General features: G+C 44.7%; 1 protein-coding gene across 1 annotated transcript in view; it reads right to left on the bottom strand.

Moving 5' to 3' along the window:
* LOC132762420 (mucin-5B-like) overlaps positions 1-23,204 on the bottom strand; it is an 80,378-nt gene that overhangs the window by 20,041 nt on the left and 37,133 nt on the right. Inside the window, exons 30-36 of the mRNA XM_067466590.1 lie at positions 15,091-22,995; positions 9,533-9,643; positions 4,984-5,101; positions 4,854-4,917; positions 2,367-2,532; positions 1,780-2,030; positions 248-431 (exon numbers count right to left, since the gene is read on the bottom strand). Coding sequence (XP_067322691.1) covers positions 248-431; positions 1,780-2,030; positions 2,367-2,532; positions 4,854-4,917; positions 4,984-5,101; positions 9,533-9,643; positions 15,091-22,995 — 8,799 coding nt within the window. The remainder of the gene's footprint in view (positions 1-247; positions 432-1,779; positions 2,031-2,366; positions 2,533-4,853; positions 4,918-4,983; positions 5,102-9,532; positions 9,644-15,090; positions 22,996-23,204) is intronic.

Below are 23,204 nucleotides of genomic sequence, written 5' to 3'. Positions count from 1 at the left end.
TTATACTAAGACAGACTTTTGATACTCTTAGACTACCTCTTTCTACATATTCCAGTTGGCAGTAGCTCTTTCTTGGCCTTGAGATCCTTCTGTAGTGGATATATGAGGACTTGTGGCCATGCTGCCCCAATGTTATCATCAAATTTTCTTATAGTAGTGTACTTTTTTGCATGCTCATTACACTATTTTGAAGGAATAGCCTTGTGAGAAAAGATTTAGAATTCCCCAGTGTAATTCTTTTACTTACCACACTGTCCCTCTGTGTTGTGTTCAAACATGCCATAGGGTAGTTCGACTGAGAATGAGAGCCCATTGAAGGTAACAAATGCACCGATGGCAGGGATTTGAGCAACCATAGTATTGGTATTAGTAATCATTATGCCATCTATTTCACAGTAGACACAATAGACTGGCTTATCGTCAGAAAGAATCTAAAAACAGCAAAAGAAAGAACAAAGATGGGAGTCAAATGTCAATCAGAAGAATATATCTTTATAATAATAATAAGATTATTTTTGTATCCCGCCTCCATCTCCCCGGATACTCGGGGCGGCCCACAAAGGGACAAGCCTAATCAACATAGTTAAAATATAACACACTAGAGTACATAAAACAACATCATAAAACACTATAAAACAAACAACAACATAGCACAGTATTTAAAAAAACCATCACACAAACAACCAATGTTCTGAGTAATAAACAGTTTATGGGCTCGGGCAGGCAAGCTGGTGCAAATCAGTTGTGAGGACAGGGCTGATGGATAAAGTACAAAGCCAGATGATAAAATTAGAAATAGAGGGTAATATGAAACAGAGCACTGTGTCCTGGGTAGGGAACAGTAGTAAAGTGCAAGGACTAGATTTTGGATCATAACTGGGGCCAAAATTATCTGGAGAACTATCTAATCTAAAGCACAGTGGAACATCCACATTTTTAGATCTTTACAGAAGGTGGACAGGGTAGGCATGATGAATGCCAGCCTAATCTCGCTAGGGAGAGTGTTCCAGAGCCTGCTTTGAGCAGTTTAGATCAATTTGCCCTATTGGTGCTGCTCTCCTATCCTCCAGACTAGTTTTGATACTGGATTGGTTAACAGGGAGATCCTTCTTAGTACTGGTGTTGTGGACACCCGTGGGTAAACATACACAGTTTAAGTATTTTTTTAAATTAAAATTTGGAATAAAAGTACTTGCAATAGATTAACAAATATAAAGTAACACATTTATTTGCTTTTCATGCTAACCATCAACCTCCATTCATCACAAGCTAACTTCATATTTTACAATACAATATTTTTATTTTATGCAATTTGTTTTTTGCAATTTAATTTTCTGTGGAATGGGGTGGGGAGGAGGAGAAGAGAGGAAGCAATGGAAAGGGTGAAGGAGAATATGGAACAAGAGAAAAAAGAGAAAAAGGTTGGCATTCTCTCAGGATGGATCTACACTGTAATTTTAATGCAGATTAACACCACTTTAATTGGAATGGCTCAATCCTTTGGAATCATGCGGGTTGTAGTTTTTACAAGATCTTTACCTTTCTTTGCTGAAGAGTACTGGTGCCTAACCAAACTACAAATCCCAGGATTTCATAGCATTAGGCCATGAGAGACTGAATACAAGCATTCCTTAATACTGTATGGACTCATGATGTTAACTTGAATTATCCAATTATTGATTGGCTGATTCATCTTGGTGTAATTATGGCCTTTTATTTTGTTTTGTTCTTTTCAAGTAGTATTATTATATACATTTATAAAAAGCAAGAACATATTACCATATTAGTTCTCTCTCCATTGTGCACGTGACTGCTTAGCGTTATCTTCGCAGAGTTGTAATTTATAATAATGGCTCTGGAACAGGACTGATCATTAGTTGGATCACAGAAGTAATTGTCAACCAAAACACTGAAGTTTCCATGTTTATTCACAATTTCTTTCACCAGGATATAAGTGCAATTGTCATGGAAAGAGTAGTAAGTACCATCAAAAGTCATATAGTGATGATTATCCCAACCAGTACAGATACCTAGAACGGAAAAACCAAAACAAAGTATTTAGTACTGGAACGAATAGATGTAAATCAACGGAAATCAAGTCCAAAATCTTTAGTATTAATGATGCTCCACTAATCAGATTGAAAAGACCAGTTGCAAGCTTGTACATCCATTAGAAACTGTGCATTGTTGTTAAACAGGACAATAGCATAATGCACCCAAAATGTCTTAACATCTAATGCTATAAACTTCAGTTTTTCTCCTTGACCACTAAGGCTTGAATCCTCTACTTGGTTATCTGGGAGTTGGTCCAATTTGACCCAATATGACCCATTCAATATGATCATACTATAAATTATTATACTTACATTCACACTCATAGTGAGGACAACCGTCTTGATCTTCTATTTTGACTGGTTCAAGTCCACTTGCACATTCTATCTTTTCTGGTGGTGGTTGAGGTATCAAAACAATTCTGTTGTTTCCTTCACAAGTCGCCATGGTGCAGTTGCTTAACATCCATGTTTCATTGATCTTAAAGTGAACCAAAGGAATTTATTCTAAAATGACTGTGCATATGTGAAAGAAGTCATCCCCTCACATCCTTCGGTGAAATGATATACAGTCGACCCTCTGTATTTATGGGCTTGACTTTTGCTGATTTGATTTTTTTTTCATGTCAGGAGTGACTTGAGAAACTGCATGTCGCTTCTAGTGTGAGAGTACTGGCCATCTGCAAGGACGTTGCCCAGGGGACACCCAGATGTTTTACCATCCTGTGGGAGGCTTCTCTCATGTCCCTGCATGAGAAGCTGGAGCCGACAGACAGGAGCTCACCCCGCTCCCTGGATTCAAACCTTTGACCTTTCGGTCAGCAGTCCTGCCAGCACAAGGGTTTAACCAATTGCACCACTGAGGACTCCTACAGAAACTTCAATGATTTGATTATTGATGGATTTAGATTAATATGTTATCTCTAAGAATCTCTATGTCCTCCATGGTGACTCTAAGGTCAATTTCTGTCAGATACTCTAGGTCAGGGGTCCACAAACTTTTTAAACAAAGGGCCAGGTCACAGTCTCTCAAACTGTTGGAGGGCTGGATTATAATTTGCAAAAAACATGAATGAATTCCTATGCACACTGCACATCTTATTTTTAGTGCAAAAAACACTTGAAAACAATACAATTAAAACTAACAATTTTAACAAATATAAACTTATTAGTATTTCAATGGGAAGCGTGGGCCTGCTTTTGGCTGATGAGAAACTGTTCTTGTTGTTATTGTGTGCTTTCAAGTTGTTTCAGACTTAGGTTGAGCCTAAGTGAGGGCCGGGTAAATGACCTTGGAGGGCCGTATCTGGCCCTCGGGCCTTAGTTTGAGGACCCCTGCTCTAGGTCCTCCAGTGGAAGTTAACTATAGAGTTGCATTGGCAAAAGAGTTGCATTACACACTGCCTTTAGTGAATGTTGCTGTTATTTTAGACACTTTTCTATCTGCTAAAGAGATTGCCTGTTTTAAGAAACACAACAGAAACCTTCAAAACCTGAAACTCATAATCTTTAGTTCTATCCCACCTTTCTCCTCATAAGGACTCAAGGCTGCTAACTATCATATAAAACACCTAATAAAAAATTTAAAATAACATAGATACGTTTAAAAAATGTGAGTGGGTATAAAGTTAAAATACAACAGAATACAATAAATAAAATTACAATTACAATTACATCTAAACTCACCATCTCGCCATTAAACCCACCGACAACCTATTCAGTAGCAGAATCCCCCAAATGTCTGGCAGAAGAGATATGCCTTAATCTGCTTGTGGAAGGCAAGCAAGGATGAGGCCACCTTGGTCTCTTTTGGGAGGGAGTTCCAAAGTTTCAGCAGCCACTGAAAAGGCCTTCTCCCTTACTAGCACCATATGCACTTGAGCTGGTGATGGGCCAAAGAAAAGGCCCTCTCCAGATTATTGTAAATTTCTAACAGGTTTGTCGAGAGATATACAGTCCTTCAAATAACCTGGAACTAAACTCAGCTTTTCATCCCAACTAGAGTAGATCATTGAATCAATGGAATGTATGTAAATGTTGATTGACCAAGGTCCCAATATTTCAATGGATCTATTCTCGCTGGAAGTAACAATTGCATTTAGGTGCTGTTTACCAGAGGGAATAACAGGATGAGTTATGCCGTACAAGCAACTGTGCTTTTCTTACTTTCTCTTCAGGATTTAAAACAACAATTAGATTTCCAGCATCCGGAAAATGAAATCCTATTGTGTTGACCGCACAACATTCTGTTAGTATTTATTATATCTACAGGAAGCAGACCACTGCTGGCTGAACATCAGAGTATGATCAATTACATTATGCAAATCAAATATGCTGTATTATTTATTTATTTATTTATTTCAAACATTTATATCTTGTCCTTCTCACCCCGGGGGGGATGGGACCCAGGGTGGCTCACAACCAGCAATCATTAGATGCCAAACTAAACAATTATAAAACAATTACAGTTAAAACAATTAGTTAAAAACATTGGTTATAAGCATCCATTTAAAATCACACAAATCCGAAGTCATAGTCCAAGGTAGTTATTTATTACATCTATATGCCAGCTATCCACAGAGTTTAAGGAAACTCTTTTAATTTATGGCTTGAATTGATTTAAAATAGTGACTAATTTACCAGTAACTCTATTTTAATGTTCACTGTTTATATGAGGGGTTTTTTTTTGTTCTTTTAAATGGTAAGCCACTTTGAGTGCTAATTATAGGAAAAAAATCAGGGTATAAGTAAGTGATCTTAATAGTGCCGCCACCACCAGAACGACTAATAAAAGTGGGTTACCTGTCTAGGTGGATCAATATCAAGGCAACCAGGGACTTCTGATGTGGTCGGTACAGGTGAAGAAGTGTGTGCTGTGGTTTTCACAACAGCGGCTGTTCCTGGAGGTGTAACTGATGGAATTAAAGTTGATGGTTGGGGAGGAGGCGTTGAAGGACATGGTCCCTGGTGCCTTTCAATTTCACAGTTCTTGTTGCAAATGGCATAAAAACTGCATCCAGCACTATCAGTTCTATTATAGATTATGTCCCCTGTTTAGAAAAGAAACAAAAATAAATGAAATGGAAAACAACATTTGCAAACATTATACCTCAAAATATAATACAATGCATGTATGACTTGCATTGCATTGTATTTTACTTACTGCCATTAAGTAAATGCAGAGGATTAAACTTCTTCAGAATCTTACAATGTCTACACAAAAGGAAGTGTCATTGAGATCAGTGGTGCGTGTTCCAAGGTAAGTATGCATAGAATTATCTCTCTCTATAAAAGTCAAAGTGTGTCTGTTTGCACTACAAAGGCTGTTGATGGGTGAAGTGGCCCTCTGTGATATCATTGAGGAAAAAATGTGAGGTTTATGAAAGGAAGGGAGAAAATACCCACATTGCCATGCAGACTGTGCAAGCTAAGCCCTCTCAGAGCTGGAGAAAGGAGAAAGGAGAAAGAAAGAAAGAAAGAAGAAAAGGGGGGGGGAGGAAGGAGGGAAGGAAGGAAGGAAGGAAGGAAGGAAGGAAGGAAGGAAGGAAGGAAGGAAGGAAGGAAGGAAGGGAGGAAACAATATGAGGGGAAGGAAAGAGAATGAAGGGATGAACATGTGGCCCCTCTGATACTTGGGCAACACCGGGTATATACTCACACACTAGTAGCTACATATAGGTTGAGTGTAGTTGTTTGGGTGTTGGACTACAACTCTGGATTACAATCTCTGCCTGGCCATGAAAACCTACTGGTTGACACTGGTCAAGTCACACACTCTCAGAAAAATCCCTGTCATAAGTTTGCTTTAGATCAGGCATCTTCAAACTGTGGCCCTCCAGCTATCTGGGCCTCCAGGTCACAGAAGCCCAAGCCATCTTGTTCAATGGTCAGGAATTCTGGAAGTCGGAGGCTCAAACAACTGGAGGGCCACAGTTTGAAGATGCCTGCCTTAGCGTGGCAACAACAAAATTTACGTGGATGAGAACAATGATCCCAGAAAGCTAATTATGTTTGCAGATTGCAGAGTTGTAGTAAATTTTGCAGTTGGTTTGGGATTTATCTAAAAATATTGGTAGCTTATAAGTGAAGAAATATATCCAGTCTCTTACTGATTTGATGGAGCCGCAGTGGCGCAATGGATTACACCCTTGTGCCAGCTGGACTGCTGACCTGAATGTTGGGTTGCTGACCTGAAGGTTGTGGTTTGAATCTGCGAGAGGGGTGAGCTCTCGTCTGTCAGCTCTAGCTTGAGGGGACATGTGAGAAGCCTCCCAGCAGGATAGTAATACATCAAGGCTTCCCCTGGGCAACGTCTTTGTAGATGGCCAATTCTCATACACCAGAAGCGACTTGCAGTATATTCTCAAGTTGCTTCTGACACAATAAAAAACTGATTTGATAGTTACATCTAGTTTTTAAACATACAAAATTAACAAACTCATTGGGCAGAGCCTAATAACGTATTTGTAGCAGATCTGCTGCTTCTATCAAAACTGGCAATGCCTTTCCTTCTTCGTACAGCTGTTTCCCTACCTGCCTATCTTAACATCCAGAAGGGAATAAATACATTTGACCTAGGCTTTCAGGATCTATGTTGGGGCAAGGCCGCACCAGTAGGGGGAGTAATAGAAAGTCTCAATTCTGCTGATGCTGAATAATACCAAAAGGCTCTTCTGTTTCTTGGCCATAAAGTTAACAAGACTGAGGGACAGTGAAGAACGGCAAAACAGAGATCTATTGCTTTTATGAAACGAAGGTAAAATTAAAATTGTGATCCTGAAAAGTGTTTTTCTTTGTTGTCACTATTGTAAAGTTATTTAAATTGTGACAGTCATGTAGTTAGATATATACTGATATGTTTATGTATATTACCTATTTGTTGTTGTTATTGTTCTGCGCCTTTAACTTGACTCTTGACCTCTTCACACTTCATTGCTGAGTTTTGCCCCGTGTGCCCTTCCTCCTTCCCCCATCACATTGGGGAAATGGGACAAGGCACGTTGTCAGATAGGGAAAAGGAGAGGAAGATGCGGGTAGGCCCATTGGAACTACCCCAAAAACACTTTCCTTCTCGTCATGGCCAAGGAAGCATCTAGCAACGCTTCCGCAGCACTTGAAGGGTCAATGGGGTGGGGCCTGCCAGGAGTCATGTGATGGCACTCAAAGGCCCCATCCTCAAAGAGCTGCAAAGGGGCAATTTGCCCCAATGTGATGAGGTCGTCTGACATAGGCAGCCCTTTTCCTTTGCAAATTTTTTCAAGAGAAGACTTGTCATTATTGCCTTCTTAGGCTGAGAGAGTATGACTTGCCCAAAAATGACCCAGTGTTTTGTTATGGCTGAGTAAAAATTGGAACCTTGGTCTCCTGAAGTTTTGGTCCAATATGCAAGCCTCTACCCCAGGGGTCCTTAAACTAAGGCCCAGGGGCCGGATACATTCAGGGTCAACCGAAGTCTGAAACAATTTGAAAGCATACAACAACAACAACAACAACAACAATCCTATCTCATCTGCCAAAAGCAGGCCCACACTTCCCACTGAAACACAAATAAGTTTATATTTGTTAAAATTGTTCATCATTTTAATTATTGTATTGTTTTAAGTGGGGGTTTTTTGCACTACAAATAAGATATGTGCAGTGTGCATAGGAATTCATGTATGGGTTTTTTTAAAATATATATATATATATATAATCCAGCACTCCAACAGTTTGAGGGACTGTGACCTGGCCCTCTGTTTAAAAAGTTTGAGGACCCTGCTCTACACCATAGTGGCTCAATCTATATATTATGTATTATTAAAATAGCTTTTCTTGATGTCTGCATTAAGTTCTTAGTATTAATAAGCTCACATTCTACAAATAATGATTTTTAAAATGATTAGTAGACATAAATGAAGGATTATTTCATGATAGCAGATGTAAATGACAAAGGCCATGTGAAAAGGGAGAAAAGAGGAGAGATGGGAGGGATCCATTGTGTAGGATGATTTTTTTTCCACTCAGGGAGAGTAACCTTGCTGCAGTGACAGAATGAATCAATATTCCAGGTGTTATGCTGCATTTCTATAAAACACTTAAATTGATGTTTGGTAAACAAATTGTTGGAAATGAAACAACATTCAGCATTTAAAGTGTTAGAGATGTCTTAGAGCAATGGTCAGTCAGAGAGTGTAGTGGCTCAAAGTTCCATCTCTTATGCACCTATCGCAATCTCTTTGAAGTGTAAACTGATATACTTAAGGAACTTTGCACCTCTTTTATGACCAGCCATTTATTAATTACAGTGAAACATATACAGGAAACACATTCAGGGATAACTGTGTTGGCCATATAGCAAATTACAACAAACACAGTTCACCTGCCACATTTGTGTGTTTGATCTTTGCAGATTTGATTATTCACAGATTTGATTAAAATGTTATCTCTAGGACTTCCAGCGTGACGCTATGATCAATATCTATCGGAAGTTCATAGAGTCATGCTGGAGGACCTAGGACCCTTCCACACAGCTAAATAAAATCCCACATTTTCTGTTTTGAACTGGAATATATAGCAGTGTGGACTCAGATAACCCAGTTCAAAGCAGATATTGTGGAATTTTCTGCCTTGATATTATGAGTTATGTGGCTGTGATTCCTAGAAAGTTTTTCTCTCCGGTTAAAAAATATGTGGTTTTTCACTGTCATGAGGTTCCTGAGCTCCCAATCCCAGCAAATGTGAAGAACTAATTTGATTGCTAGCTTTGCATCCTACATCACTCCCATATCTTTCTTACAATAAAGTCTTTGTTGACTTCTTTAGTCATTGGTACTTTTTACAGAATTTCTTACAGTTATGCACTTGCACACATGCACACACTCCATCATAAATGAACAAACAATACATGCAAAAATTTTAAAAACCCACATTGAAAACAGTAGAATATAGCTGTCAAAGAGTTATAAAAGGAGATAAGTAAAATGATCCAAAGCATTGCTTCTTAAGCCTTCTAATGAGGGGGAGAGGGGGGGAGGAAAGATCAGCAGTTCCCCCTCCCTTTGTGCAATCTACTAGGCAGTGGTTCTCTACCTTTGGTCCTCCAGATGTTTTGGACTTCTGGTCGTACAATTCTTTACACCTGGTAAATTGGTTGGGACTTCTGGGTGTTGAACTCCAAAACATTTGGAAGATAAGAGGTTGAGAACCAGTGTACGAGGGTATTTGTGCCTATTGTCTGCAGTTCTTTCTGTCTTGGGAACTCCAGGAACCAGAAGCTGAGGGCTTCTAGACCAGTGCTGATTTATACCACCTGCACACATTCATGCATACAGTACATACATACATACATACATACAGTACAGAAACTTTCCAAGGTAAAGCAGCCCACAACTGGAGTACAATTATAAAGAAGAACATTTTTGAACTGTATATTCAATCAAAGCAATGGTATATGGGTTATTTTTTGCTAAGCTGCTTCTGGGATATATTTTAGAGGCACTCACCAGGAGAATATAAAGAAGCTTTAACTCCAGACACATGGCAGAAACAAGGAGTGGTTCTGCTTAAAGTGACTGTTGTAATTCCCATGGTAGGGGTAATTGAACTAGTTGATGCTGTTGAAGGTATAAGAAAAAGTAAGAAATAAGGTAAATAACAGTGATCATAATGGAAAATAGAAAACATTTTTTATTAACATATCTATATCCCACCTAATACTCATGAATCTCAGGAGAGGAGTATACAGTAAAATAGTTTCACAATTTAAAATAACCGAAAGTGCACTTTTCAAAACTTTGTATGCTTTTATTTTAAATATATTATAAAATGTATCTTAAACTCTTTAAAACTACACACTTTTAATAAAATGTAATAGGACATTTTAGCCAAACTTTTGTTTAAAATCTTTAAGCCTTCTTAGGTCCCTTGATGAGAAAAAGGTGGTGTACATATAGAATATATCAATCAAATGAAGAAATACAATGAAAATAATATAAGTAATGTAATGTAATGAAAAGCACATTGAACAGTTTGATAAATTAAAACAAGAGCACAGAGTACTGTGGCTAAGTGATACTATCCTGGAAAACCTGGCCAAAGATATTCTGAGCCATGAAGTCCACCTATTGAAAGAGATGGTTCTAAGAATACTCCCAAGCTACATACCTGCTCTTTCGGAGTGAGTGCAAGCCAATCCAGGGAAAATTTCTTACTCCGATTCCAGAACCAAAGAGCCTCCAATCCCCAAAGCCTCCATCTCATCAGGACTTAATTTATTGGTCCACAAGATATCCCAAGGAGACACAGAGATGAATGCCACTATTATGCTTGTAGCATTCAGCTCTCAATCTCCTAAAGAATCATCCAGTGGCTTCAAATGAACAACAAGGGAGACACGGTGGAAATCTATAACAACCAGCAGCTTAAGGGCTAGGAAATTCAACAGAAGTCTTCCAATGTTGATGTTTGGAAATGAATTGGAGATAGGAGTAGAATCACTGTAACACAATGCTTTCCGTTCCCATCCAACTGAGTCAAATCAACAGAACTAAAAGCCCCTGAAAACCCAATAAGGTAGTACTAAGAATAACCAATTATAATCCTATATGTCTGGAGAGCATCTAGAGAGAGGAATGCAGAAACACATAGATTCCTGCACAAACATCTGTAGTGTATTTTCTGGCATATAAGACTACTTTTTAACCCAGGAAAATCTTCTCAAAAGTCGGGGATCATCTTATACACCAGGTGTCGGCTTATTGGGCGGATGCTGAAACTTCTGAGCTGGACTGCAGAATCTGCGGTTGGTGCATATGGTGGAGAGAACTCAAAAACAGCTGCGGCCACATTCCCGCCATATACGGCGACTGTATGAAAGCAGCAAGGGCGGTGTTATACAAGTACGGTAGAAGAAAATCTAGGATTCATGGAAATAAGTGACTTAACACGGTCCCAACGATATGGTGAGGGGGCACCTCACTGGGAAGATCTAAGTGAAGGATGGAGCTAACTGCAGGTGTCTAGGTCACCCAGGGTATGGAAAAAAGAGATAGAGTGGCACTGTGCCCAGAAAAACACACCTCTTTCACCTGTCTAGCCAGCCCTTCTATCCAATTAGCGTACCTCCTTCTCTGCCTCTCAGATCTTGCAGTGAAGCAGCACAGGTGCACATGTGCAAGACCTGAGAGGCAAAGAAGAAGGTATGGTAATAGGACAATTACTATATTGAAATAAAATCTGATTTTTTTAAAAAAAAATTATTTGGTGTGCGTTGGAAGAGAGGTAGTTTTATATGGCAAGTATATCCCAAACTCTATATTTTAACTGGAAAAGTTGGGGGTTGTCTGATACACCCAGTCGTCTTATACGCCAGAAAATACAACAATTTCTGTGTAAAAACCAAAATAAATTCTGTACATGGAAACTTTTGTGACGAAAATGTGTGGATTTGTCTTCATATGAGTGTTATCTAAAATAGAACTACAAATCCAAAAGTGCTATTGAGTTTCACCAATACCTTTGTATTTTTAGGGTTTGTTTGTTTTCCTTACGAAGGCAAAATGAACAAATATATACATCCATGCTACAAATGCATGTCTGTTTTCGAATACACCAGAAAGGGCCTAAAAGGCATAGGTCAGCTATTTTAGAATAGAAATAGATTGAATTCTCCTTATTCAAAATACTTTTTCAGACATCGGAGTGTGCATATGTGTTTTGGAGGAAAGAAATAGATTGTGGTGGAGGCTCCTTCTTTGGAAACTTTTAAACAAAGGCTGGATGGCCATCTGTCAGGGGTGATTTAAATGCAATATTCCTGCTTCTTGGCAGGGGGTTGGAATGGATGGCCCATGAGGTCGATTCCAAGTCTTTGATTCTATGATTCTATGAATTCTCTTTATTCAAAATACTTCGGATGAGAGGTTTTTCAGACATTGGGGTGTGTATATGTGTTTTTTTGGGGGGGGGGAGGAGGTTGAAAATGAGCATTTCCATATACAGAGTGAATGATGGGTAGGCAGAGGTGAGTGGCCTGTGACAAAAACTTTAGGTGTTTTGAATACTTTGGATTTTTGGATAAGGGAGACCCAACCTATATCATTGTTTGGACAGTACTATGATTACATTAGCTAATGGGATGTAAAAATAAATAAAAAATTATTTTTTACTAGCTGTGCCCTGCCACGCGTTGCTGTGGCCTATAGTTAAACTTATCAAAGTTGAGTTAGATATCTGGACTATTATGAAAGAGAGGTACTTACCTATTCCTTCCCCCTTTTCCTCCCCCTTTCTCTCCTTTCTTCCTTCTCTACCTCTTTCTTTCTTTCCTTCTTTCACTACTTGGTTCCATCCTTCTCTCTTCCCTTCATTCCCTCCCCCTTTCTTCCTTTGCCTTTCTTCCCTCCCTGTTTGCTTCCTTCTTTCACTTTTTATTTCCTTTTATTTCACCACCATCATAACAATAACAATAATGCAATGCATTGCCTCTGGGACCTGACACCTCTCCCATTCCCCCTAAAAGGGTCTAATAGGAATAATAGCATAATAATAATAGAAATAGCAACCTTTACCCGCCACGTGTTGCTGTGGCCAACCTTCTCTCTTTCTCTCCTTCTTTCCCTCCTTCCTTCCTTCTCTCCCATCTTTCCTTCTCCTCTTCCTTCTCTATCTCTTTCCTTCCTTCCCCCTTTTTCTTTCTCTTCTGGTCTCTTTTCTTCCTTCTCTCTTTCCTTCTTTCCTTCCCTCCCTCTTTCTCTACATCCTCCCCCTTCCTTCACTCCCTCTTTCCTTCCTTCATTCCCTTTTTTCTTTCCTTCTCTCCTTCCTTCCTTCCCCTTTTTTCTTTCTCTTCTGGTCTCTTTTCTTCCTTCTCTCTTTCCTTCTTTCCTTCCCTCCCTCTTTCTCTACATCTTCCTCCTTCCTTCACTCCCTCTTTCCTTCCTTCATTCCCTTTTTTCTGTCCTTCTCTCCTTCCGTCCTTCCCCCTTTTTCTTTCCCTCCGTCTCTCATTTCTTCCTTCCCTACCTCTTTCCCTCCTTCCCCCTTTTTCTTTCTCTTCTGCTGTCTCTCTTTTCTTTCCTTCCATCTTTCCTTTTCTTTCTTTTTCTTCTTCCTTCTTTCTCTAACTTTCCTTCCCCCTTTTTCTTTACCTCCCTTTCTCTTTCTTCCTTCTTTCCTTCCTTCCTGTCTTTCCTGGATTTTGACAGGGCGGGAAGGGGCGGGGTGGGGTTTGGAGATGGCGTGAAGTAAAAGGAGGTAAGATTGGGGCAGGGGAGTGATGGAGCGTGGGGTTGTGTGTGTGTGCGCGGCGGCGGGGGGAGTGATGGAGTGTGGGGTTGCGTGTGTGTGTGCGGCGATGGGGGGAGTGATGGAGCGTGGGGTTGTGTATGTGTGTGCGGTGGCGGGGGGAGTGATGGAGCATGGGGTTGCGTGTGTGTGTGCAGCGGCGGGGGGAGTGGGGTTGCGTGTGTGTGCGGCGGCGGGAGGAGTGATGGAGCGTGGGGTTGCGTGTGTGTGTGCGGCGGCAGGGGGAGTGATGGAGCGTGGGGTTGCATGTGTGTGTGCGGCAACGGGGGGAGTGATGGAGCGTAGGGTTGTGTGTGTGTGTGCGGTGGCGGGGGGAGGGGTTGCGTGTGTGTGTGCAGCGGCGGGGGGAGTGATAGAGTGTGGTGTTGCGTGTGTGTGTGCGGCCGCGGGGAGTGATGGAGCATGGGGTTGCATGTGTGTGTGCGGCAGCGGGGGGATTGATGGAACGTGGGATTGCGTGTGTGTGTGCGGCGGCTGGGGGAGTGATGGAGCATGGGGTTGCGTGTGTGTGTGCGGCAGCGGGGGAGTGATGGAGTGTGGGGTTGTGTGTGTGCGTGCGGCAGGGGGTGTGTGTGTGCGGGAAGTGGCGCGGCAGGGCTTGGAGTGGGCATGGCTTCCGCAGAGGGAACGTTGGCCGGAAGGCTGTGTGCGCGCCCAGGGAACTTGCGGCTGGGCGCCAATGCGCATGCTCAGTTGTTTTGCCGTATTGTGAGTGTGTTGTTGTGTTGTTTTTCATTTTGAGTAGATATGTTTGTACCTTGTGGGTTGTGTTATGGGCATGGGAATTTTGGTTAAGTTTCATTGGGGAGTTTTTGAGTTTTGTTGTTTTGCCGTTTTGTGAGTGTGTTGTTGTGTTGTTTTTCATTTTGAGTAGATATGTTTGTACCTTGTGGGTTGTGTTATGGGCATGGGAATTTTGGTTAAGTTTGTTGGGTTTTTTTTGAGTTTTGTTGTTTTGCCGTTTTGTGAGTGTGTTGTTGTATTGTTTTTCATTTTGAGTTGATATGTTTGTACCTTGTGGGTTGTGTTATGGGCATGGGAATTTTGGTTAAGTTTCGTTGGGGGGTTGTGGAGTTTTGCTGTCCCGTTGAACCAACCTAACAGATTTATATATATAGATGGAACATGATATATTACAATACTATAAATATGTTCAAAGGCCAAATGAACATCATGGTCATAGCCATGTAAAGAATACTGAATATCACAAAATACTGTCATAATAGACTAATGGAGTAGGAAATTGCATCATGGGTTATGGCAGTGGTTCTCAACCTGTGGGTCCCCAGGTGTTTTGGTCTACAACTCCCAGAAAGCCCAACAAGTTTACCACCCGTTAGGATTTCTGACAGTTGAAGGCCAAAATATCTGGGGACTCACAGGTTAGAACCACTGGTTTATGGAGATCAATATCCAGCTCAGGGAAGGATCTCAAGCTAGTGCAATTCCAGATATCCAGAGTAGATCATAATGCTGAACTACTCTCACTGCCAAAAAGGTCTTAATAAATCAACAAGTTTAAAAATAAATCCTATGTTGATGCTGATGCAACAACATATCTTGAGAGAATATTTGTCTACAAGAAGGAGTATCTGTATAATATTAATATTAGCATTCAAACAAATAAATACAAATATTTTGTGGAAATCTTAAATTGTGGAAGAAAGAATGGAAAGGAAATAGAAAACTGAAAAAGGTGAATCAAAAGACCCTACTACGTGAAAAAACATAATACATTCATATTTTATTTTCTTACCAGTAGTAAAGGAAGAACTGGAGGAAGCAATAGAGATTGTCACAGTAGTTTGGGATGAAGTCCTAGGTGTAGATTTGGAGGAAGATGGAGGAAGCGTTATGGTTGTGGTTCTGGGAATCCCGGGTGTTTTTCCTGAGGTTGGGATAGTTGCTGTAGGCTTGGATATGGGGGTGGACTTCAGGGATGTAGCTGTCACAGTAGAGCCTTTCCCAGGGGTTGTTCCCGGTGTGCTGGATGGGGGAAGCGAGCTGGTTGTGGTTCCAGGAATCCCAGGGGTCTTTCCTGAGGTTGGGATTGTTGCCGTAGGCTTGGATATGGGGGTGGACTGCAGGGATGTAGCTGTCACAGTAGAGCCTTTCCCAGGGGTTGTTCCTGGTGTGCTGACAGAGGCTGTCACAATTGCGGTGGTGGACACAACTGTGGTGCTCTGCGTAGTAGTGGAGACCGGCGGAAGTGGGGTGGAGCCCACGGAAGATGCTGGCAGTGTGCTCTTTCCCAAGGTAGTGCTTACAAGTGGCATGGTGGCAGCCGTCGTGGAACCCGCTGGCGTGGTTGCAGGGTTGCAGTGGCTGTCGTCGCAACATAAGTATCTGGTCTGGTAGTTATAACACTGATCCATCTTTCCGGTCTGCTCTGAATTCTGGCACCAAAGCCCTGTGTCGAGGTTGCATTGAACGTTCTGACCAATGTCCTTCAGGCTGATATCGGGGTGGTCCTCTGATCTGCACTCGATATACATGGGTTTGTCGCAAAGCTGCCCGCCTGCTGCCTGAATGGTCTCATGGTTTTCCTTGTCTCCGTCTTTCGGGTCTGAGCTTGGATAGTGGTTATCAAACCAAGGAGTCCACTCGCATTTGGGCTGGCAGGTGGTAGTGGAAGAGGATGTCGGAAGAGCGGTAGTTGTGGTTCCGGGAATCCCGGGGGTCTTTCCAGAGGTTGGGATTGTTGCCGTAGGCTTGGATATAGGGGTGGACTGCTGGGATGTAGCTATCGCTGTAGAGCCTTTCCCAGGTGTTGTTCCTAGTGTGCTGGATGGTGGAAGGGCGGTGGCTGTGGTTCCGGGAATCCCAGGGGTCTTTCCTGAGGTTGGGATTGTTGCTGTAGGCTTCGATATTGGGGTGGACTGCAGGGAGGTAGCCGTCACAGTACTGCTTTCCTCAGGGGTTGTTCTTGGGGTGCTGACAGAGGCTGTTACAATTGGGGTGGTGGACACAACTGTGGTGCTCTGTGTAGTAGTAGGGACCGGCGGAAGTGGGGTGGAGCCTGCGGAAGATGCTGGCAGTGTGCTCTTTCCCAAGGTGGTGCTTACAACTGGCGTGGTGCCTGCTGTCGTAGAACCTGCAGGCGTAGTTGCAGGTTTGCAATGGCTGTCATTGCAACATAGGTATCTGGTTTTATAGTTGTAACACCATTTCACCTTTCCAGTCTGTTGTGAATTCTCACACAAAAGGCCTGTGTTGAGGTTGCATTGAAGTTTCTGACCAAGGTCCTCCAGGCTGACATCAGAGTAGTCCTCTGCTATGCACTGGATGTCCTGGGGATTGTCACAAAGCTGCCCGCCTGCTGCCAGGATGGTCTCATGGTTTTCCTTATCTCCATCTTTCGGGTCCGAGCTTGGATAGTGGTTATCAAACCAAGGAGTCCACTGACATTGGGGCTGGCAGATGGTAGTGGAAGAGGATGGCGGAAGCATTGTGGTTGTGGTTCTGGGAATCTCGGGGGTCTTTCCTGAGGTTGGGATAGTTGCAGTAGGATTTGATATGGGGGTGGATTTCAGGGATGTAGCTGTCACAGTAGAGCCTTTCCCAGGGGTTGTTCCTGGTGTGCTGGATGGGGGAAGCGAGGTGGTTGTGGTTCCAGGAATCCCAGGGGTCTTTCCTGAGGTTGGGTTTGTTGCCGTAGGCTTGGATATGGGGGTGGACTTCAGGGATGTGGCTGTCACAGTAGAGCCTTTCCCAGGGGTTGTTCCTGGTGTGCTGACAGAGGCTGTTACAGTTGCGGTGGTGGACACTACTGTGGTGCTCTGCGTAGTAGTGGAGACCGGCGGAAGTGAGGTGGAGCCCACAGAAGATGCTGGCAGTGTGCTCTTTCCCAAGGTGGTGCTTACAACTGGCGTGGTGGCAGCCGTCGTGGAACCCGCCGGCGTGGTTGCAGGTTTGCAGTGGCTGTCGTCGCAACATAAGTATCTGGTCTGGTAGTTATAACACTGATCCATCTTTCCGGTCTGCTCTGAATTCTGGCACCAAAGCCCTGTGTCGAGGTTGCATTGAACGTTCTGACCAATGTCCTTCAGGCTGATGTCGGGGTGGTCCTCTGATCTGCACTCGATATACATGGGCTTGTCGCAAAGCTGCCCGCCTGCTGCCTGAATGGTCTCATGGTTTTCCTTGTCTCCGTCTTTCGGGTCTGAGCTTGGATAGTGGTTATCAAACCAAGGAGTCCACTCGCATATGGGCTGGCAGGTGGTAGTGGAAGAGGATGTCGGAAGAGCGGTAGTTGTGGTTCCGGGAATCCCGGGGGTCTTCACAGAAGTTGGGATTGTAGCCGTAGGCTTGGATATAGGGGTGGACTGCTGGGATGTAGCTATCGCAGTAGAGCCTTTCCCAGGGGTTGTTCCTAGTGTGCTGGATGGTGGAAGCGCGGTGGTTGTGGTTCCGGAAATCCCAGGGGTCTTTCCTGAGGTTGGGATTATTGCTGTAGGCTTCGATATTGGGGTGGACTGCAGGGAGGTAGCTGTCACAGTAGTGCTTTTCCCAGGGGTTGTTTTTGGGGTGCTGACAGAGGCTGTTACAATTGGGGTGGTGGACACAACTGTGGTGCTCTGCGTAGTAGTGGAGACCGGCGGAAGTGGGGTGGAGCCCACGGAAGATGCTGGCAGTGTGCTCTTTCCCAAGGTGGTGCTTACAACTGGCGTGGTGGCTGCCGTCGTAGAACCTGCAGGCGTAGTTGCAGGTTTGCAATGGCTGTCATTGCAACATAGGTATCTGGTTTTATAGTTGTAACACCATTTCACCTTTCCAGTCTGTTGTGAATTCTCACACAAAAGGCCTGTGTTGAGGTTGCATTGAAGTTTCTGACCAAGGTCCTCCAGGCTGACATCAGAGTAGTCCTCTGCTATGCACTGGATGTCCTGGGGATTGTCACAAAGCTGTCCGCCTGCTGCCCGGATGGTCTCATGGTTTTCCTTGTCTCCATCTTTCGGGTCAGAGCTTGGATAGTGGTTATCAAACCAAGGAGTCCACTGGCACTGGCGCTGGCATATGGTAGTGGAAGAGGATGGCGGAAGCATTGTGGTTGTGGTTCTGGGAATCCCGGGGGTCTTTCCAGAGGTTGGGATTGTTTCCGTAGGCTTGGATATGGGGGTGGACTTCAGGGATGTAGCTGTCACAGTAGAGCCTTTCCCAGGGGTTGTTCCTGGTGTGTTGGATGGGGGAAGCGCGGTGGTTGTGGTTCCGGGAATCCCAGGGGTCTTTCCTGAGGTTGGGATTGTTGCCGTAGGCTTGGATATGGGGGTGGACTGCAGGGATGTGGCTGTTACAGTAGAGCCTTTCCCAGGGGTTGTTCCTGGTGTGCTGACAGAGGCTGTTACAATTGCGGTGGTGGACACAACTGTGGTGCTTTGCGTAGTAGTGGAGACCGGCGGAAGTGGGGTGGAGCCCACGGAAGATGCTGGCAGTGTGCTCTTTCCCAAGGTGGTGCTTACAACTGGCGTGGTGGCAGCCGTCGTGGAACCCGCTGGCGTGGTTGCAGGGTTGCAGTGGCTGTCGTCGCAACATAAGTATCTGGTCTGGTAGTTATAGCACTGATCCATCTTTCCGGTCTGCTCTGAATTCTGGCACCAAAGCCCTGTGTCGAGGTTGCATTGAACGTTCTGACCAATTTCCTTCAGGCTGATATCGGGGTGGTCCTCTGATCTGCACTCGATATCCATGGGCTTGTCGCAAAGCTGCCCGCCTGCTGCCTGAATGGTCTCATGGTTTTCCTTGTCTCCGTCTTTCGGGTCTGAGCTTGGATAGTGGTTATCAAACCAAGGAGTCCACTCGCATATGGGCTGGCAGGTGGTAGTGGAAGAGGATGTCGGAAGAGCGGTAGTTGTGGTTCCGGGAATCCCGGGGGTCTTCACAGAAGTTGGGATTGTTGCCGTAGGCTTGGATATAGGGGTGGACTGCTGGGATGTAGCTATCGCAGTAGAGCCTTTCCCAGGGGTTGTTCCTGGTGTGTTGGATGGGGGAAGCGCGGTGGTTGTGGTTCCGGGAATCCCAGGGGTCTTTCCTGAGGTTGGGATTGTTGCCGTAGGCTTGGATATGGGGGTGGACTGCAGGGATGTGGCTGTTACAGTAGAGCCTTTCCCAGGGGTTGTTCCTGGTGTGCTGACAGAGGCTGTTACAATTGCGGTGGTGGACACAACTGTGGTGCTTTGCGTAGTAGTGGAGACCGGCGGAAGTGGGGTGGAGCCCACGGAAGATGCTGGCAGTGTGCTCTTTCCCAAGGTGGTGCTTACAACTGGCGTGGTGGCAGCCGTCGTGGAACCCGCTGGCGTGGTTGCAGGGTTGCAGTGGCTGTCGTCGCAACATAAGTATCTGGTCTGGTAGTTATAGCACTGATCCATCTTTCCGGTCTGCTCTGAATTCTGGCACCAAAGCCCTGTGTCGAGGTTGCATTGAACGTTCTGACCAATTTCCTTCAGGCTGATATCGGGGTGGTCCTCTGATCTGCACTCGATATCCATGGGCTTGTCGCAAAGCTGCCCGCCTGCTGCCTGAATGGTCTCATGGTTTTCCTTGTCTCCGTCTTTCGGGTCTGAGCTTGGATAGTGGTTATCAAACCAAGGAGTCCACTCGCATATGGGCTGGCAGGTGGTAGTGGAAGAGGATGTCGGAAGAGCGGTAGTTGTGGTTCCGGGAATCCCGGGGGTCTTCACAGAAGTTGGGATTGTTGCCGTAGGCTTGGATATAGGGGTGGACTGCTGGGATGTAGCTATCGCAGTAGAGCCTTTCCCAGGGGTTGTTCCTAGTGTGCTGGATGGTGGAAGCGCGGTGGTTGTGGTTCCGGAAATCCCAGGGGTCTTTCCTGAGGTTGGGATTGTTGCTGTAGGCTTCGATATTGGGGTGGACTGCAGGGAGGTAGCTGTCACAGTAGTGCTTTTCCCAGGGGTTGTTTTTGGGGTGCTGACAGAGGCTGTTACAATTGGGGTGGTGGACACAACTGTGGTGCTCTGCGTAGTAGTAGGGACCGGCGGAAGTGGGGTGGAGCCTGCGGAAGATGCTGGCAGTGTGCTCTTTCCCAAGGTGGTGCTTACAACTGGCGTGGTGGCTGCCGTCGTAGAACCTGCAGGCGTAGTTGCAGGTTTGCAATGGCTGTCATTGCAACATAGGTATCTGGTTTTATAGTTGTAACACCATTTCACCTTTCCAGTCTGTTGTGAATTCTCACACAAAAGGCCTGTGTTGAGGTTGCATTGAAGTTTCTGACCAAGGTCCTCCAGGCTGACATCAGAGTAGTCCTCTGCTATGCACTGGATGTCCTGGGGATTGTCACAAAGCTGCCCGCCTGCTGCCAGGATGGTCTCATGGTTTTCCTTGTCTCCATCTTTCGGGTCAGAGCTTGGATAGTGGTTATCAAACCAAGGAGTCCACTGGCATTGGGGCTGGCATATGGTAGTGGAAGACGATGGCGGAAGCATTGTGGTTGTGGTTCTGGGAATCCCGGGGGTCTTTCCTGAGGTTGGAATAGTTGCAGTAGGCTTGGATATGGGGGTGGACTTCAGGGATGTAGCTGTCACAGTAGAGCCTTTCCCAGGGGTTGTTCCTGGTGTGTTGGATGGGGGAAGCGCGGTGGTTGTGGTTCCGGGAATCCCAGGGGTCTTTCCTGAGGTTGGGATTGTTGCCGTAGGCTTGGATATGGGGGTGGACTGCAGGGATGTGGCTGTTACAGTAGAGCCTTTCCCAGGGGTTGTTCCTGGTGTGCTGACAGAGGCTGTTACAATTGCGGTGGTGGACACAACTGTGGTGCTTTGCGTAGTAGTGGAGACCGGCGGAAGTGGGGTGGAGCCCACGGAAGATGCTGGCAGTGTGCTCTTTCCCAAGGTGGTGCTTACAACTGGCGTGGTGGCAGCCGTCGTGGAACCCGCTGGCGTGGTTGCAGGGTTGCAGTGGCTGTCGTCGCAACATAAGTATCTGGTCTGGTAGTTATAGCACTGATCCATCTTTCCGGTCTGCTCTGAATTCTGGCACCAAAGCCCTGTGTCGAGGTTGCATTGAACGTTCTGACCAATTTCCTTCAGGCTGATATCGGGGTGGTCCTCTGATCTGCACTCGATATCCATGGGCTTGTCGCAAAGCTGCCCGCCTGCTGCCTGAATGGTCTCATGGTTTTCCTTGTCTCCGTCTTTCGGGTCTGAGCTTGGATAGTGGTTATCAAACCAAGGAGTCCACTCACATATGGGCTGGCAGGTGGTAGTGGAAGAGGATGGCAGAAGAGCGGTAGTTGTGGTTCCGGGAATCCCGGGGGTCTTCCCAGAAGTTGGGATTGTTGCCGTAGGCTTGGATATAGGGGTGGACTGCTGGGATGTAGCTATCGCAGTAGAGCCTTTCCCAGGGGTTGTTCCTAGTGTGCTGGATGGTGGAAGGGCGGTGATTGTGGTTCCGGGAATCCCAGGGGTCTTTCCTGAGGTTGGGATTGTTGCTGTAGGCTTCGATATTGGGGTGGACTGCAGGGAGGTAGCTGTCACAGTAGTGCTTTTCCCAGGGGTTGTTTTTGGGGTGCTGACAGAGGCTGTTACAATTGGGGTGGTGGACACAACTGTGGTGCTCTGCGTAGTAGTAGGGACCGGCGGAAGTGGGGTGGAGCCTGCGGAAGATGCTGGCAGTGTGCTCTTTCCCAAGGTGGTGCTTACAACTGGCGTGGTGGCTGCCGTCGTAGAACCTGCAGGCGTAGTTGCAGGTTTGCAATGGCTGTCATTGCAACATAGGTATCTGGTTTTATAGTTGTAACACCATTTCACCTTTCCAGTCTGTTGTGAATTCTCACACAAAAGGCCTGTGTTGAGGTTGCATTGAAGTTTCTGACCAAGGTCCTCCAGGCTGACATCAGAGTAGTCCTCTGCTATGCACTGGATGTCCTGGGGATTGTCACAAAGCTGTCCGCCTGCTGCCCGGATGGTCTCATGGTTTTCCTTGTCTCCATCTTTCGGGTCAGAGCTTGGATAGTGGTTATCAAACCAAGGAGTCCACTGGCACTGGCGCTGGCATATGGTAGTGGAAGAGGATGGCGGAAGCATTGTGGTTGTGGTTCTGGGAATCCCGGGGGTCTTTCCAGAGGTTGGGATTGTTTCCGTAGGCTTGGATATGGGGGTGGACTGCAGGGATGTAGCTGTCACAGTAGAGCCTTTCCCAGGGGTTGTTCCTGGTGTGCTGACAGAGGCTGTTATAATTGGTGTGGTGGACACAACTGTAGTGCTGTGTATTGTGGTGGAAACTGACGGAACTGGGGTGGTGCCTGTGATAGATGTTGTTGATATTGTTTTATATGCAGGTGTTGTTTCAGCAGTAGTTGATGTGCTTGGTACAGTGGTTACAACACTGCATGGTGTATACTCACAGCACAAGAATCTGATCTCATAATTGTTACAGATTGGTGGAAACTGGTCTTTGTTATTACAGATTAATCCACTCGTTTTGCTACAAGTTATCTTTTGATTTAATGCTTCCAATTTTTCATTGGGAAATCTTTGTGCTCTGCATTCCACTTCATCTGGGATCTTACAAAAGTTATATCCTTGGTTTCTTATGTTTTCTGGAGTTTCATAGTCACCATTGTTTTTGTCATAACTTGGGTAACTGACATCGTACCATTCTGTCCATTCACATTCGATGTGCACACATGATGTTGTGATTGGTGTCGTAGCTCCTGTCAAAGAGATGGTTTCATTTAATTTCATTGTACTTGATTTTCATAATTACTTTTCCCATGTCTTTCTCAGAGATATTGCTGGTATATTTCTTTGTGTAATTAAAATTATAATGCCTCTATTCTGCATCCCATTTTTCCTTTTTTTTCTCATAAAAAGTTATTTTGCACCTCTAAAAGTCTCAGTCGTAACATTACAAAATCTT

This window comes from Anolis sagrei, chromosome 1, assembly GCF_037176765.1.
Source record: "Anolis sagrei isolate rAnoSag1 chromosome 1, rAnoSag1.mat, whole genome shotgun sequence".
In the NCBI taxonomy this organism is placed as follows: Eukaryota; Metazoa; Chordata; class Lepidosauria; order Squamata; family Dactyloidae; genus Anolis; species Anolis sagrei.
The sequence above is the reverse complement of the archived record's forward strand: the minus strand, read 5'-3'. Positions and strand labels throughout refer to the sequence as shown.